This window comes from Acinonyx jubatus, chromosome B2 (genome assembly GCF_027475565.1).
Source record: "Acinonyx jubatus isolate Ajub_Pintada_27869175 chromosome B2, VMU_Ajub_asm_v1.0, whole genome shotgun sequence".
Lineage (NCBI taxonomy): Eukaryota > Metazoa > Chordata > Mammalia > Carnivora > Felidae > Acinonyx > Acinonyx jubatus.
Genome location: NC_069385.1, coordinates 119,409,107 through 119,426,496, shown reverse-complemented (window position 1 = coordinate 119,426,496; position 17,390 = coordinate 119,409,107). Strand labels below are relative to the sequence as shown.

Genomic DNA, 17,390 nt, shown 5'->3' with positions numbered 1-17,390 from the left:
CCGCGCTCACGAGGGACCGCGCGGGACGCGGACGCGGGAGCGGAGGACGGCCCCGCAACCGCTCTTCGGTCAGGCGCCACCGCGGGCACCTTGCACGGGTCCTCGGGCGGGCCAGAGGAGGGCGGTGCCCAGCGGGCAGTCCGGGAACCTGCCGGCCGAGGCCAAGAGGGCGCCCCGCCTCTTCTCGGAGCCTCATTCCCTCCGCAAAGAAGAGGGAGTCAAGCTGGAGGGCCCGTAAGGTCCTCTAGCGCTGAGAACTCATCTGTATAGAAAACTCCTATTTGCTGAATCAGCCAGTTAAGAATTCAGTTAATTCCCAGTTAAACTCTCCACAATAAAAATTGTCACTTATGTTAAACCTCTATAGATATTCAGGAAGCGTGTAGTGATTTGGCTGGGTTGAGGCGGCATGATAGAGCAGCATCAAATGCATGTTGGTGTCTCATTAACTGTCAGGTTAACAGAAGGACAGAGATGGAAGGGCAGCAAGTACTCGTTGTGGGTATAAGCAGAAGACCACGGTAGGCAGGGGCATGTTCAAGAAACATGGTGTAGCCAGGTGAGGTATTACATGGTTTACGCCAAGAAGAGGGGCAGACAATGCTGGGAAGTTGGGTTGGATTCTTGGCTGAGGTGATGAGAGTAGCAGGGCTTGGATGAATGCAACATCCCTTTCCCACCCTCCAGGCTCCTTCCCCAAACACACACAGAACTAGAACTCAAATGTGCATCATAAGTTTATTCCCGATGCGGGACAGATTCCTTCCATCCCCAAAACGAATCACATGGTGCCCTGGAGAAATCTAGGAGATTCTTCCACCAGAATCTAGGAGATTCTTCCCACTCCAGGGAAGGAGTGAGAAGGACAGATGCTGAGGACAAGGCAGACTTTGCAGTTCCCCAGCCTACTTATCCTCCCCTCCTCAACAGAGGAGAGCTGCTCCACACTATTTCCTCTCATCCACTCATCGCTGAAATAATAGGAAAAAAAAAAAAGGCTCCACTATTTAAAAAAAAAAAGACAACAAATCCTCAATATGGGGAGGGAGGGGTCCTGGCTGGGACTTGAGGTTAAAGGTCACCAATAGAAGAGGGACAGGGAGGAGAAGGAACCATCACTGTTTCTGCTGCAGGGCCTCCTTCCTTGCTGCGTCCTGTAGCAACTGTGTGTCGACCTCATCTGCCGGCAACTGCACATAGCGGACCACTGAGCCCCGGATGAAGCAGTTCTTCACTGATAACTAGACCAAGATAGACAAATGTGAAAACACCCTTAAAAATATCTGCTATCCACCCGGGAGCATCCTGCTTCTGTTTCCTCTTCACCATCTCCAACTCACCATGTGAGGGTATTTCTCAGGGTCTGTGACACTGATGTCAGTTAGTTTGATGTTGAGATACTAAGAAAAGAAGATGAATAGCATCATCGGCTCTAGAGAAAACATGCAAGTACCCAGCACCGAAACTCTCCCCTCTCCTTCCCCAAGACCCAATTCTAGGCTCCTACGATATCTCACCTGATCCACAGAATGGAGGGTTCCACAGATGCTGTCGGGGGAGATGGAGGAGAGAACCAAATCAGTTTAAACCAAAATAAACAGAGATGTCTTCAGAGCATGGATAAGAACATGGTTGGGGGAAGTCAAGGACTTAAGGACGCCAGAAAACGTAGAACCAAAAGGGGGCATTCCTAAACCCAGGAGCAAGAAAGACAATGCTTTTACTGCAATATGTTATTTTACTTATTTAGTTTTTAAATGTTTATTTATTTTTGAGAGAGAGAGAGAACGTGAGCGCATGAGCGGGGGAGGGGCAGAGAGGAAGACACATAATCTGAAGCAAGCTCCAGGATTTGAGCTGTCAGCACAGAGCCTGACTCGAGGCTTGAACTCATGAACTGTGGAATCATGACCTGAGCCAAAGTCAGACACTTAATCGACTGAGCTGCCCAGGTACCCATGCAATGTGTTATTTTAGATCTCATGTCTCCTCTCCTAGAACCAACTCACTTTTTAAAATTTTTTTTTTATTTTTGAGAGAGAGAGACAGAGTGTGAGCAGGGGAGGAGCAGACAGAGAGGGAGACACAGAATCCAAAAAGGGTCTAGGCTCCAAGCTGTCAGCACAGAGCCCGACATGGAGCTTGAACTCACAAACTGCAAGATCATGACCTGAGCCAAAGTTGGCACTTAACCGACTGAGCCACCCAGGCGCCCCCAAACCAACTCACTCTTAACAGCTACCATTAAACAACTGTCATGCACTAGACCTGTATTCCACATATTTGCAGTCTTTCTAGCCACTTTGCAAGATAGCCATTACCCTCTAGGGACTCAGAGATTGTGTAAGGTGCCCACGTTTAGGACAAACAGGGACTTGAGTCCAGGTCTGTCTGATTCCCCAAACCATCAGCTATTTTCAAACATTTCTTGCCTTGGAACCAGAGCCCCATAGGTAAAGTAGACAAAATAGCTTAACATTGTTCTTGATGCAGGCACAGGGATGTCCTGTCCCTTCCTCAATCCCTGGGCCCTCTGAAATGTGAATGAGGAATGCTATCAGAACACCAGTACTCCAAGTCATGCTACCTCTCTTTCCCAACCTCTTTAATTTCTGTCAATGGCTTCAACAGTCTTACAACCTCAAATCCTGAGTAGTACTTCACCATCCTCCATGACCCATGTCCCCATCATTTGATGACATTTTTCTAACATTTCCGTAATTCTCTTTCCAATTTGACTTCTACAAACCAAGGTCTAATTACACCTCAATCCAGGTCAGCTTCCATCCTGGCCGCCCCGCATGTCATCACAATTCTATGTTCCTTAGGACTGTGGTTCTCAAACACTGATGTGTGCTCAAAGGTTTCTTAAGTCTGTGACAAAAGAAACACAGGTTGGGGCGCCTGGGTGGCTCAGTCAGTTGAGCGTCTGACTTCAGCTCACGATCTCACTGCTTGTGAGTTCGAGCCCCGAGTCGGGCTCTGTGCTGACAGCTCAAAGCCTGGAGCTTGCTTCAGATTCTGTGTCTCCCTCTCTCTCTGCTCCTCTCCTGCTCACGCTCTGCCTTTCTCTGAAAAATAAACAAACATTAAAAACAAAACACAAGTTAATATAGCGTGTGTTGAGTGTGTATGTAGTGTGCTAAAGATTACCAATATTCTTCCCTAAGAATAACTCTTTAATTGCCCTTACTTTCTGGTATGAACAAAAATTTTTAATAAAAATGATTATAATAAATGGTAATTTTAGAAATGTCCTTGCCAAAAATAAATTGGCAGTTCTCTGTGGACCCCAATTTTTGTTAAATTCTAAGTCTCTGAAATCCAGAGACATACTGCCTCAGTGGTGGCTTCCCCACATCCCTGGCTGCTGAAAAGCCTTTGAGAGCACCCTACTACCATCTGTAACAGCGAAGTAACTTTCAGGAATTGTGTAAGGTGGTGTCATTTCATTCAGTCCTTTAACAGTATCTGGCAGAAAAATAGTATGACATCAAGCATGAGAGAAACAAGCTCTTCCCCCAACCCAATGGACTACTTTCAAATCTTGTAAGTCCCTGTTGTAGGGCACGGGACATAAGCTATTATTGCCATGTAGAAGACCCAGGAAGGAGAGAAGAGGAAAACCAAAAACAAATCATCTCACAGAATTGCCTAGGGTGGTTTTGGCTTCCACACTTGTCTCTCTATATGGCCCCAACCTGTATACCATCAATACCATATGCATCACTAGTGCCATAAATGGGAATCTCTGATCTAAAAGGCAAGTCTAGGGTGCCTAGCTCACTCAATCGGAAGAGCACGCAACTCTTGATCTCGAAGTTATGAATTCAAGCCCCACATTGGGTGTAGAGACTACTTTAAAAAATAAAATCTTAAAAATAAATAAAGGCAAGTCCCTCTCTTCATCATTCCTTACGACATCAACGTTTCCCCAACTAAGAAATTACCTCACAAAGAAACATGGAAGATATTGTTGGGGGTGGGGAATACACTGATTCAAAGTTTCTAAAAGAGGGACGCTTGGCTGTCTCAGTAGAGCGTGTGACTCTTGACCTTGGGGTTGTGGGGTTGAGTCCCACACTGGGAGTAGAGATCACTTAAAAATAAAATCTTAAAAAAATTGAGGGGCACCTGGGGTGCTCAGTTGGTTGAACATCTGACTTCGGCTCAGGTCACCATCTCGCAGTTCGTGAGCTCAAGCCCCACATCAGGCTTGCTGCTGTCAGCCTATCAGCACAGAGGCTGCTTTGGATCCTCTGTCCCCCTCTTTCTGCGCCTCCCCTGCTTGTGCTCTCCCCAAAATAAATAAATATTAAAAAAAAAAAGTTGGGTATTAAGGAGGGCACTTGTGATGAGCACTGGTTGTATGTTAAGTGATGAATCACTAAATTCTACACCTGAAGCGAATATTACACTGTATGTTAGCTGGAATTTAAATAAAAACTTGGAAAATAAAGTTAAAAAAATAAAGTTTCTAAAGGAGAGTCAGGTAATAAGTAATGATACTTTAAATGTACACTTCAAAGGATTTTTTTTCCTAAAGAAAGAGATGGGAACAAAGATGCATGCATGAGGATGTCCAGGGCAGCATGATTTATAAAAACAAGGGACTGGAAACAGCCTAAATGTGCAACAGCAAAGTCGGTTAAAGTAGTTCCAGCCAGCGAATAAAAATGCCATACAGACATTAAGAATGTTAAAGATCAACTTTATTGACATGGAAAATATCCACAACATACTGTCAGATGAAAAGCAAGTTTCACAACTGCATAAAGAATATGACCCTTTTTTTCAAGTTTTTATTTAAACTCTAGTTAACATATAGTGTAATATTAGTTTCAGGTGTAGAATTTAGTGGCTCAACACTTACATACAACACACAGTGTTCATCACAAGTGCCCTCCTTAATATCCCTCACTCATCTAGTCCACTCCCTGCCCACCTCCTCTCCAGTGATCCTCAATTTATTCTCTATAGTTAAGAATCTATTTTCTGGTTTGCCTCTTTCCCACCGCCTATGTTCATTTGTTTTGTTTCTTAAATTCTATGTATGAGTGAAATCATATGGTATTTGTCTTGCTCTGTTTTTAATTTAAGGGAGCGTGCACGCACGTGTGCACACACCAGACAGAACTGGACTTCAGTTCTGACTGTGTCATTCACTAACTGTGTAGACTTGAGCAAGTTTCTTAACATGTATGTCTATGCTTCAGTTTCCTCATGTGTAAGACAGCAACAATAGTATATGTCATATGGACATGTTATGAGAATTAAATAAATTCATACATACAAAGTATTCAGAATAGTGCTTAGTTGATAGAAGGTTCTCAAATGTTAGCTATTTTTCTTTCTTTCGGCACACAGCTATTAAGCACCTACTATATACCAGGCCTATGCTAGATACACAATGGTGAGCTGAGGTTCTGGCCCTGTAGGAAGGACAGGACATAAACCATAAACATTTCTATGAAACCACAATTTGAGAAGCACCCACTAGGAAGAAAATTAGACTATATGACAGACTTTATATGGCTAGACGGACCAGGAAAAAAGTGTCTCCAAGGATACAGCACTTACTCCAAGTCCTGAACAGTAATTAGGAACTAATGATACAAGGGGGTAGAGGATGTAAAAGCAGCATAGACCTAAGGGATTGCATTGGTCTTTGGCTTACCCTTTACATTTTCTTTAACAAAAGGAAGATTGTGCCATATATACTATTCTGCAACAGCTCTCCATATCAATGCATCGTATTCCTCTGTGACAGCTGTATAATATGGAAGTACCACAACTCAATCAACCCATTCCCTGTAGACAGCTATTTGTTTCCAATTTGGGGCTATTGAAAGTAAAACCACAAACCTCTTTGCACATACATCTTTACCTGTGGCACGGATTCGTACATTTCTGTAAGCTGGGTCAAAGGAGTCTATGATTTGGTCAGAAAAAACCAAAACTATGTTCGTTTCGCAAAGAAGGAAAAAATGTTACTGATGCCTGCGCTGCCCTCTTTCTAGTACTTTAAACTTAAGGCACTGGTCATTTATTTCTTCTGTAGCTCTCCCACTGTGCCCAGCCCTCAAATACTTGTCAAAGAGGTTCCAGAGCCCTGCATATCTTCGCCCCCTACAGAATGGGTACCTACCTCAGGTCATTCTTGAGTTCCACGACCACATCCTTGCCCACGAGGGACTTGAAAAAGGAATAGAAGAGCTATTGGGCGAGAGGGGGAAAACCATCATATGGGAAGGCACACAGTAGGGAGGAGTGCTCCTTTGCCAGTATCCCCAAATACTGGTATTGGGATCCCCACCACATCTCTGGCAAGTTCTCAAAACTTCACAGGAAAGAATACTGATAGGGACGACCGCCTGAAGCGCAAATGATTCTGCACCCTTCACTGAGCCCCTGGCTGAAAGCCCCAGAGAGACGCTCTGCCCTGCACTCCTCGGGCTCTCCGGGTGCGTCTCTCAATCCCCCACCTCTCCTGGGGCCCTGTCCACTCGCCCCAGTGAACAGAATTGTACAAAGTATCCCATTCGCACCCTCCCAAAGCCTTCTGAGGTCTCGCTTTTTCCCTCCCCTTGTTTCCAACTCTCTCCCGCGTTTGTTTTGTTTCCCTCATAAGTTTAAAAAGAAAGAAACAGAAGAAGGAAAATCCCCATTTGCTCCCAGGTGTCTTCCCCCGCACCCCAGAATTTGAGGCGTGAGAACTAAGGATGGAGGCAAGACCCCTGGGCCCAACTCCGACCCCGCGGGTCAAAGCCTAGACACCACCCCGACTACTAACCGCCGGCACGCCCGCGCTCCGCCCGGGCGCCCCCTTGTGACGTCACGGTACCTACCATGGTGCTCAAGCCGCTGCCGGCCGGGCCGGGAGAGCGAGAGCCGGGAACCGCGGGACTGGGGCCGGACCGCAACCGAGACGCTAGCCCGCGCGTGGGAATGGGCGGGGTCGCGCAGGCGCCACGAGAAGCTCGGAGGGAACTCCGAGCAAGCACTACGGCACGCGGCAGGGTCGCACCGCTGGGAGCGCTAGCAGGGGAGAGCCGAGGGGGCGCTTGAGCCGGGAAAGGGCGGGTCTTCCTGCCTTTCCACTTCCTCCCGAGTGGCGGGCTTCCAAACACGCAGGCGCGGGCCCCAGCTGTTTCAAGAGGTACACCGCCTCTTAGAGGTTTTTTTCACTGACAGTGCCATCCACAGCACGATTGCTCACACCTTACATTCTGCTGACAACTGTGGAGGAATTTGCGAAAACTCCTGATTTGTACACTTTTCTATATCTGTCACACTTCGATAAAAACTTTAGAAAATAACATGGTGCAGAACCCCCGAAATCAGGAGCCTGAGCACTCCTTGATTCTATCAAAGGCTCCCAGTAACATATTTCTCCCAAGGACCCAATCTCAGTCCATATTTCTCAGACCCTTTTGCCTGTAAAGGACTGAGTAAAACCAAACAGAAACTTGCTCAGGGCTAGAAATTCCCATTGTAACATTTCACTTAAAACACAAAGGGACACAAGTGCTGTTACACATACGTCTATGCTCCTGTCCCCAAGGGTTTTATAAATATGGGATATGACACAATAGGTGAAAATATTTTTCAATAAGACTACAAATCCTCCATTTCTCATCTTGCACAAAAGTACCCATTTGTCAGCACTTTGTTGTAGAAATGTTTTCTGCATGTAAAAGATGTAATAATCGACTCTGAATACACAGATCTTGGATCTTCTGACCCCACTATAAGTATCATAAGGATATCAAGCAGAAGTTTGTCCCCACCCCCCGCCCCCCAGCTGAACCCTAAGCACCTAAACCACTCTATCACTGAGTACAAGCATAGCAACTGCTCTACCTGGAGCTAAAGGAGGCTGATGATCAAAAGTTATTTTCCTGCTTCAGGGACGCCTGGGGGTCTCAGCTGGTTAAGCATCTGACTCTTGATTTCAGCTCAAGTCATGATCTCACAGTTCCTGGGTTCGCACCCTGCATAAGGCTCTGCGCTAATGGCACAGTGTGGAGCCTACTTGGGATTCTCTCTCTTCTCTCTCTTCTCTTCTCTCTCTCTCTCTGCCTCTCCCTGTGGTCACTCACTCTCCGAGTGAATAAATAAATAAACTTTACAAAAAGCTATTTTCCCGCTTAAAACAATTAGCTCATGAAAATTCAAATACTTTCCACTTACCAGTTTAATGATTCACAATGAGCTCACAATCAGACCACACACACTCTCTCTTCATTGATTCTTCTTTTCCTATTTTCAAGGTACAGTAACAGTCTAAAGATACCAGAAGAGGGGCACCTATCTAGCTCAGCAGGAAGAACATGTGACTCTTCATCTTGGGGTCATGAGTTCAAGCTTCACGTTGGAGGTAAAGATGACCTAAATGCACTTAAATATATTTTAAAAAATAAAAATAAACTTTAAAAAGGTAAAAAAATAAAAAAATAAAGATACCAGAAAAAATTTTTGTTTTAGGAACAAATTTACTGAGTGACAAATAACCATCCACACAGGAAGAAGAAAGTTGGGAAGGTTGGAAATAAATAACAGACATTCAAATTCATCAAATGGCTCAAAGAGGGGCCTAGTTTTCCTAAGAGTCAGAAACACGGATTGTGAAAAGGTGGTATACAAGACTCTTTTGTCAGAATCTGAAAGGGATGGTAACAGGTTCAGGTCCAGTCAATTCAAGAATCATAACAATGTTTGAAGATGAGGGGAACAAAATTCACCTTAGAGGCACCCTAGAGCCCTCCAGCTCCAGATAAGATTAATCTACTTCTTCGATGGTGGGGCCTGTGGCAGCCCTTCCAGGAGTATACCCTGTCCCACAGGTAGGCCCAGCGCATCCTCCCTGGTAGAGTTTGGTGATGACTGGGTTACACACCTGCTCCAATTCCTTTCTCTTGTGATCAAACTCTTCTTTCTCAGCCAGTTGATTGGCCTCCAGCCACGAAAGGACCTCATTGCATTTATCCAGTATTTTCTTTTTATCAGACTCACTAATCTTGCCCTTCAAGCCCTCATCACTCACAGCACTCTTCATGTTAAAAGCATAAGATTCTAAGGCATTTTTTGCAGTGATTTTCTCTCTTTGGACCTCATCCTCAGCTTTGTACTTCTCAGCATCCAGGACCATGCGTTCAATCTCCTCCTTGCTCAGCCGGCCCTTGTCGTTGGTGATGGTGATCTTGTTGGCCTTGCCCGTGCTCTTGTCCATGGCTGTTACATTGAGAATACCGTTGGCATCGATGTCAAAGGTCACTTCAATCTGAGGCACTCCCCTGGGTGCAGGAGGGATTCCAGTCAGGTCAAAGCGCCCCAGCAGGTTGTTGTCTCGGGTCATGGCCCTCTCGCCCTCATACACCTGGATCAATACCCCTGGCTGGTTATCTGAATAGGTGGTGAAGATCTGCGTCTGCTTGGTGGGGATGGTAGAGTTGCGCTTGATCAGGACAGTCATCACACCCCCGGCTGTTTCCAACCCTAGGGACAAGGGAGCCACATCCAGCAAAAGCAGGTCCTGTACCTTTTCAGATTTGTCCCCCATCAAAATGGCTGCCTGTACAGCAGCCCCATAGGCCACTGCCTCATCTGGATTGATGCTCTTATTGAGATCATGACCATTAAAGTAGTCCTGTAGCAGCCTCTGAACCTTAGGGATGCGGGTGGAGCCCCCTACTAAAACAATGTCATGGATCTTAGCCTTATCCATCTTGGCATCCTGAAGAGCCTTCTCCACAGGTTCCAACGTGCCTCTAAACAGGTCTGCACACAACTCTTCAAATCGGGCTCTGGTGATGGACGTGTAGAAGTCGACGCCTTCATAAAGTGAATCAATTTCCAAGTTGGCCTGGGTGCTGGACGACAAAGTCCTCTTGGCCCGCTCGCAGGCGGTGCGCAGCCGCCTCACGGCTCGCTTGTTCTGGACGATGTCCTTCTTGTACTTCCTCTTGAATTCCTCCACAAAGTGGCTCACAAGCCTGTTGTCAAAGTCCTCTCCACCAAGGTGGGTGTCCCCAGCTGTGGCCTTTACTTCAAAGATTCCATCATCTATGGTCAGGATGGACACATCAAATGTTCCTCCACCCAGGTCAAAGATCAAGACATGTCGCTCTCCCTGACCTGCTTTATCTAAGCCATATGCAATGGCAGCAGCTGTGGGTTCATTGATAATTCTTAGCACATTCAGACCCGCAATCACACCTGCATCCTTGGTGGCTTGACGCTGAGAATCATTGAAATAAGCTGGCACAGTTATCACAGCATTGGTGACAGGGTGGCCCAAAAAGGCCTCAGCAGTCTCCTTCATCTTTGTCAGTACCATAGAAGAGATTTCCTCAGGATAGAAAGCTTTTTTCTCCCCTTTGTAGGACACTGTTACCTTGGGCTTGCCTCCTTCATTGATTACTTGAAAAGGCCAGTGTTTCATATCTGCCTGCACTACAGGATCATTAAATTTCCTGCCAATCAGACGTTTGGCGTCAAAGACAGTGTTCTGGGGATTCATGGCTACCTGGTTCTTGGCCGCATCCCCAATGAGCCGTTCCGTGTCGGTGAAGGCCACATAGCTGGGGGTGGTGCGGTTGCCCTGGTCATTGGCAATGATCTCTACCTTACCGTGCTGGAACACCCCCACACATGAGTAGGTGGTGCCCAGGTCGATGCCAATGGCCATTCCCTTAGCAGCAGCCATGGTCTTCCGAGGCCTGAGAAGAAAGAAATGAGATAAAGTTTTGGCAGAGTGCTTTTTTTTTTTTTTTTTTACTTTATTACTTTTTTAATTTAGACAGATGGAGAACACGAACGAGCAAGGGAGAGGGGCAGAGGAACAGAGAGAGAATCTTAAACAGGATTCACGTTCAGCATGGAACTCAACACAGGATTGATCCCACAATCCTGAGATCATGACTTGAGCTGAAAAAAGAGTTGGATGCTCAACGGAGTGAGCCATCCAGGCACCCTTATTACTTTCCATTGTACTAAAATACACATAATGTGAAATTTACCATCCTAACCATTTTTTAAGTGTACTGTTTAGCAGTAAGTTCATTCACATTGCTGGCCAAACAACCTCCAAAAATCTTTTTATCTTTCAAAACTGAAATTCTATATTCACTAAACAAACCTCCATTCCCCTTCTCTCTCCAGCCCCTGACAACAACTATTCTATTTTCTGTCTCTATGAATTTGATTACTCTAGTTCTTCATAATAATACAATTATACAGTAATTTCTTTTTGTAACTTTTTTTTTCACTTAGCAAGATATCCTCAAAAGTTTAAGTATGTGTTACAGCATGTGTCAGAGTTTACTTAAGCCTGAATAATATTAATTATATATATATATATATATATATATATATATATATATATATATATATAGGGGCATTATTTATGGGGCACATTTTGTATATTCATTCCTTCCTTGGACACTTGGGCTGCTTCTACCTTATGGCTATTGAGAATAGTGCTGTCATAAACTCCATGAACAAGTTTATTGCTAGTGTACAACTATTCCAGTCTCTTCTCTCACGGAGAGTGCTTTTTGGAGTAAAGTATTCTTAGCGAATTGGAAGTAAGAGGGAGGACAGTTGGCATATATTCTGTTTAATTTTCACAGAGTGTAACTTCATTGTCCTGTTTCTTTATCTGTGATATTTTATTCTGAGATTGTAACTGTCTCCTGCTGAACTAAGATTATCTTATGTTCTGGTCCCTTCACCAGACATTAATCTCCATCTTTCGGTTTAGCTACCTTCCACAACTCCTTTACCCTCCATTAGGCATTAGTTGGCATACTATTGGGCTAGTCTGAAAATGGCTACTAGGAACCTAATCTAACCCTCACAAACTTTCTCAGACGAGATAAAGCGTGACAAGCAATCTCTCCAATCTTCTCTGGAATAAAACTATCTGAAGACATTAACAGATCAGCTCCTCCACTTCTTTCCAGCAGCTCTGACAAATCCCACCCACCTTGACTCCTTACCAAAGGATTCCCCCTTCCCTGATTAGTCAATGCACCCCATAGATTGAAACTACAGAACTTTCCAGCACTTTCTCAAACATGGATCTACTAGTCTTGCCTATTATCATTCCATTTCAATCAGAGCCCTCCTGGCTCACCTATTGTCCCGCCGCCTTCGATCCAGTTTAATAATGTTCCAACTGCGGAGCCCCTGTGCGTGGGGGGCTCCTTTAACATCCAAACGGCGCAGCCGGTGTTCCCCCACCCCCCACCCGCCCCGCCCTACAACTTTGAGCGGACTCCGGACTTACCATCCCCTACCATCCCGATTCCTAAATAGCCCATGAGGTCAGAGGCAGCACCCCCATTGTAACGCGTCTGGGGAGCCAGCGTCAACATACCCGCCCCCGCCCTGCCTCCTGCCCTGCCAGCCCCTCCCACCTCCTCGCGCCGACCCCCGCCCTCCTCGAAGCTTTGCAAGCCCAGCAAGCCCCAGAAGAGTCTGGAGAGTTCTGGGAGGGGCGGCACCCAGAACGCTGATTGGTCCCAGAAAGCCTGGAGGCAGGACGCGATGCGAAACCGCTGGAATATTCCCGGCCTGGCAGCCCCGCAGAGCTCCGTGATTGGCTGAGGACAGAAAAGGTGGGGCTCGATGAGGCGTTATAAACACAGAGCCGCCCCGTCCCGAAAAACAGCAAGCCTGCAGAGAAACCTTCGGGATTCAGGCGGTGACCGCTAGCGCAATTTCCGCAGACCGGCTGAGTCGGGCTCCCAGCAAGTTCGAGTTTGCAGCTTCGGAACAGACCGAGTTCCGCGTCGCGTATCCCGACCGACGTTCACAAAGGCTGAACCTCAGCGCCGGGCAAGGGAGCAGGACACCGACATGGCTAAAACCGCAGCCATCGGCATCGACCTGGGCACCACCTACTCATGCGTGGGGGTGTTCCAGCACGGCAAGGTAGAGATCATCGCCAACGACCAGGGCAACCGCACCACCCCCAGCTACGTGGCCTTCACGGACACCGAGCGGCTCATCGGGGATGCGGCCAAGAACCAGGTGGCGCTGAACCCGCAGAACACCGTGTTCGACGCGAAGCGGCTGATCGGCCGCAAGTTCGGCGACCCGGTGGTGCAGTCGGATATGAAGCACTGGCCTTTCCGGGTGATCAACGACGGAGATAAGCCCAAGGTGCAGGTGAGCTACAAGGGGGAGACCAAGGCGTTCTACCCCGAGGAGATCTCGTCCATGGTGCTGACCAAGATGAAGGAGATCGCCGAGGCGTACCTGGGCTACCCGGTGACCAACGCGGTGATCACCGTGCCGGCCTACTTCAACGACTCGCAGCGGCAGGCCACCAAGGACGCGGGGGTGATCGCGGGGCTGAACGTGCTGCGGATCATCAACGAGCCCACGGCCGCCGCCATCGCCTACGGCCTGGACAGGACGGGCAAGGGGGAGCGCAACGTGCTCATCTTTGACCTGGGCGGGGGCACCTTCGACGTGTCCATCCTGACGATCGACGACGGCATCTTCGAGGTGAAGGCCACGGCGGGGGACACCCACCTGGGTGGGGAGGACTTTGACAACAGGCTGGTGAACCACTTCGTGGAGGAGTTCAAGAGGAAGCACAAGAAGGACATCAGCCAGAACAAGCGAGCCGTGAGGCGGCTGCGCACCGCCTGCGAGCGGGCCAAGAGGACCCTGTCGTCCAGCACCCAGGCCAGCCTGGAGATCGACTCCCTGTTCGAGGGCATCGACTTCTACACGTCCATCACGAGGGCGCGGTTCGAGGAGCTGTGCTCGGACCTGTTCCGGAGCACCCTGGAGCCGGTGGAGAAGGCTCTGCGCGACGCCAAGCTGGACAAGGCCCAGATCCACGACCTGGTCCTGGTGGGGGGCTCCACCCGCATCCCCAAGGTGCAGAAGCTGCTGCAAGACTTCTTCAACGGGCGCGATCTCAACAAGAGCATCAACCCCGACGAGGCAGTGGCCTACGGGGCGGCGGTGCAGGCGGCCATCCTGATGGGGGACAAGTCTGAGAACGTGCAGGACCTGTTGCTGCTGGACGTGGCGCCCCTGTCGCTGGGGCTGGAGACGGCCGGCGGCGTGATGACTGCCCTGATCAAGCGCAACTCCACCATCCCCACCAAGCAGACGCAGATCTTCACCACCTACTCGGACAACCAGCCCGGAGTGCTGATCCAGGTGTACGAGGGCGAGAGGGCCATGACGCGGGACAATAACCTGCTGGGGCGCTTCGAGCTGAGCGGCATCCCCCCGGCCCCACGGGGAGTGCCCCAGATCGAGGTGACCTTCGACATCGATGCCAATGGCATCCTGAACGTCACGGCCACGGACAAGAGCACGGGCAAAGCCAACAAGATCACCATCACCAACGACAAGGGCCGGCTGAGCAAGGAGGAGATCGAGCGCATGGTGCAGGAGGCGGAGAAGTACAAAGCCGAGGACGAGGTGCAGCGCGAGAGGGTGTCTGCCAAGAACGCGCTGGAGTCGTACGCCTTCAACATGAAGAGTGCCGTGGAGGATGAGGGTCTCAAGGGGAAGATCAGCGAGGCCGACAAGAAGAAGGTGCTGGACAAGTGCCAGGAGGTCATTTCCTGGCTGGACGCCAACACCTTGGCGGAGAAGGACGAGTTTGAGCACAAGAGGAAGGAGCTGGAGCAGGTGTGTAACCCCATCATCAGCGGACTGTACCAGGGGGCGGGTGGCCCTGGGGCTGGTGGCTTTGGGGCTCAGGCCCCCAGAGGGGGCTCTGGGGCAGGCCCCACCATTGAGGAGGTGGATTAGGAGTTCTTCCCCAGATTGCTCGTGTTTGTTGAGGAGATGGTTGGGATTCATGCCTTTTGTATTGCCTTATATATCTGCATTTCATCACCTCTCAACTTTGCAACTTGTTTGCCAAGTTTCGACTGTCTCCTTTGGTGAAATGATGAAGTTCCTTTTTTTTTTTTGTAGAGTCTAAACCTAGCAAGAATTTATACTGCCATCTTTTGTGCATTTTCTTTTTTGTAATATTCATCCCAAACTCAGGCCTTTTTGTTTTATTGTTTTGACTGTTTTCTGTAGAGTAAATAAACTCAATAATTTGATTATCTTGACTGTTTCTGTGTTTTGTTTTGAGGTTAGAATAATTTGGATAGGTTGTCTTGTTAGTCTAAAGTTGAATGGTAATTTGTATCTTAGATAAAGGTCAGGGATCTGGAGAAGTATGTCTGTATATTGCCTTGTGATCTATTTCTTTCAAGCGAATGGTATCCTTGGGAGAGTTGAAACAAATGCTTGGTATGAGTGGGTTGGGTCTGTGGATGCAGAAAAAATTACAGGCTACTGACATAGTGGTGTCAAGTTGGTGAGGGGGGTGACCTTATGTAAGGGTGGCCTCAAAAGAGGGGGGAATGGGGATGTTACTGGAGAAGCTGACAAAAAGGAGAGGCAGTTAGGGAGTAAGGCCATGCCTGCCTGTTCCTGTAAGTACACCTGATATGTCAGAGCAATGATATATAATCTGGTTTCAGCATGAAAGAACAGGTGAGTCCTAAATTGGTAGTGAGGAAATGTGAGTTCAGGCACTGGCTTGCCCAGTTATGCATATGCCACCCTGATCTCTAGTTCTCATGTGTTAAAATGAAAGGGTTTGTTTGTTTGTTTGTTTTGCCTGGTGCCTCAGCCTTTACTTCTCATTTCCGAGAGGTTACTTGGATAGAAATGTCACATTTCTGGCTTTGGTTATTTACATTTTAAGTATCCGGTATCTTCAAGCAGTTTGTCCTTGAGTTTGGTGCCCCAAGAGAAGGACCCAGTAGTTCAGTGCCCTTAGGTACCAGGCACCGTTTTCGGGCTATGTGTTTATTCTCATTCCACCACACCAAGTTTAGGTAGTGTTTGACTTGCACAGGTGAACATAGCAGGGAGATTTAAAAGTTACTGATTTAACTGAAATTACTTCACTGGTTAAAAAAATTTCCAGTTCATGGGGCACCTAGGTGGCTCAGTTGGTTAAGCATCTGACTTCGGCTCAAGTCATGATCTCACAGTTTGTGGGTTGGAGCCCCTCATCGGGCTCTGTGCTGACAGCTCAGAACCTGGAGCCTGTTTCAGATTCTGTGTCTCCCTCTCTCTCTGCCCCTCCCCTGTTCATGCTCTGTCTCTGTCTCAAAAATAAATAAACATTAAAAAAAAAAAAATTCCAGTTCAGCAAAGGTGTTAAACCTGGATTCCAGCTCCGGTTTCCTCAGTTGTTGCCAGGCTGTCCCAAGTCCACAGGGCTTTTGTCTTTTACATGCCTGGTTCTGGGTTATTTCTAACCTAGGTTTCTCAGTCACTACCCATTTGCTTTTATTTTGTGCAATTCTAAACAATTCTATCAGAGAAACAAAAGGATTGATAACAAAGGTTTAGTATTTGTTAACTTGGAAGAGGAAGGACCCTGCATCCCTGTACTAAGAAGACTTACTACAGGCCTCCTTCCCACACACTACCTTCCCTTTGAGATGCTTCATATCCCAACTGCTAGCATTCTAGAAATAATTCCCCCCACAATTTCCTTGTTAGAAAATGCCTGCCCAAGGGGCACCTGGGTGGCTCAGTCGGTTAAGTGGCCGACTTCGGCTCAGGTCATGATCTCGCGGTCTGTGAGTTCAAGCCCCACGTCGGGCTCTGTGCTGACAGCTCAGAGCCTGGAGCCTGTTTCAGATTCTGTGTCTCCCTCTCTCTGACCCTCCCCCGTTCATGCTCTGTCTCTCTCTGTGTCAAAAATAAATAAACGTTAAAAAAAAAAATTAAAAAAAAAAAAAAAAGAAAATGCCTGCCCACAATTCTCCAGGCTTGATGAGTGAACCCTTTTAAAAATCGATTGCACCTGGGGGTTACAAAGTTGTTTTAGAACAAGATAGAGGGGGTAGGTGGAGATAATTGCAAGCACCCCTGAATTGTGCACTTAACTTTTTTTCAGTGTTTGTTTATTTTTGAGAGAGTGTGTGAGCAGAGGAGGGGCAGAGAGAATTGAGACAGAATCCGAACGAAGCAGGCTCTGAGCTGTCAGCAGAAAGCCTGACATGGAACTTGAACCCACAGTGAGATCATGACCTAAGCTCAGGTTGGACATTCTACCGACTGAGCCACCCAGGTGCCCCTGAATTGTGCACTTTAAAATGGTTTTTATGTTTTGTGAATTTCACTTCAACAAAAAAACAAAGAAAAGGTCTCACTCTACATTCCATAAAAGCATTTTCTTTTTTGTTTTTTAAAGTTTTATTTATTTTGAGTGAGAGAGAATGAGAGCATGAGAGCAAGAGAGAGGGAGAGAAAGAATCCCAAACAAGCTCATTGCTATAAGGTCGGAGCCCAATGTGGGGCTTAAACTCATGAACCTTGAGATCATGACCTGA

The 17,390-nt window shown here is 47.4% G+C and overlaps 3 protein-coding genes across 5 annotated transcripts; 1 reads left to right on the top strand and 2 right to left on the bottom strand.

Annotated features, from left to right (window-relative positions):
- Window positions 1-719: 719 nt before the first annotated feature.
- Window positions 720-7,181, bottom strand: LSM2 (LSM2 homolog, U6 small nuclear RNA and mRNA degradation associated; the record flags this gene model as incomplete). Its single annotated transcript, XM_015082165.3, has 5 exons — window positions 720-1,241; window positions 1,341-1,400; window positions 1,518-1,548; window positions 6,149-6,216; window positions 6,849-7,181. Coding segments are annotated over 5 exons (618 nt in total), but the record flags the coding sequence as incomplete, so codon positions are not given.
- A 1,275-nt stretch (window positions 7,182-8,456) lies between these two features.
- Window positions 8,457-12,443, bottom strand: LOC106983975 (heat shock 70 kDa protein 1-like). Of its 3 annotated transcripts, none has more exons than XM_053223034.1 (2): window positions 12,423-12,443; window positions 8,457-10,721 (listed from the first exon to the last, which is right to left on the bottom strand). In XM_053223034.1, exon 2 carries the CDS (start codon window positions 10,706-10,708, stop codon window positions 8,783-8,785), a length of 1,926 nt encoding a protein of 641 aa, XP_053079009.1. In that variant the 5' UTR covers window positions 10,709-10,721; window positions 12,423-12,443; the 3' UTR covers window positions 8,457-8,782. The 3 variants fall into 3 exon arrangements, with proteins under 3 accessions (XP_053079009.1, XP_026913903.1, XP_014937654.1); XM_027058102.2 differs by lacking the exon at window positions 12,423-12,443 and adding an exon at window positions 12,293-12,354; XM_015082168.3 differs by lacking the exon at window positions 12,423-12,443 and adding an exon at window positions 12,140-12,243 and having other exon boundaries at window positions 8,458-10,721.
- A 209-nt stretch (window positions 12,444-12,652) lies between these two features.
- On the top strand, window positions 12,653-15,092 carry LOC128315663 (heat shock 70 kDa protein 1). The gene has a single exon (XM_053223036.1). The coding sequence runs from the start codon at window positions 12,865-12,867 to the stop codon at window positions 14,788-14,790; it is 1,926 nt and encodes a 641-aa protein (XP_053079011.1). The 5' UTR covers window positions 12,653-12,864; the 3' UTR covers window positions 14,791-15,092.
- Window positions 15,093-17,390: the final 2,298 nt, after the last annotated feature.

Bases quoted from the DNA above. Each gene is read 5' to 3' on its own strand.
- LOC106983975 (XM_053223034.1), bottom strand. From the start codon at position 10,708: ATGGCTGCTGCTAAGGGAATGGCCATTGGCATCGACCTGGGCACCACC.
- LOC128315663 (XM_053223036.1), top strand. From the start codon at position 12,865: ATGGCTAAAACCGCAGCCATCGGCATCGACCTGGGCACCACCTACTCA.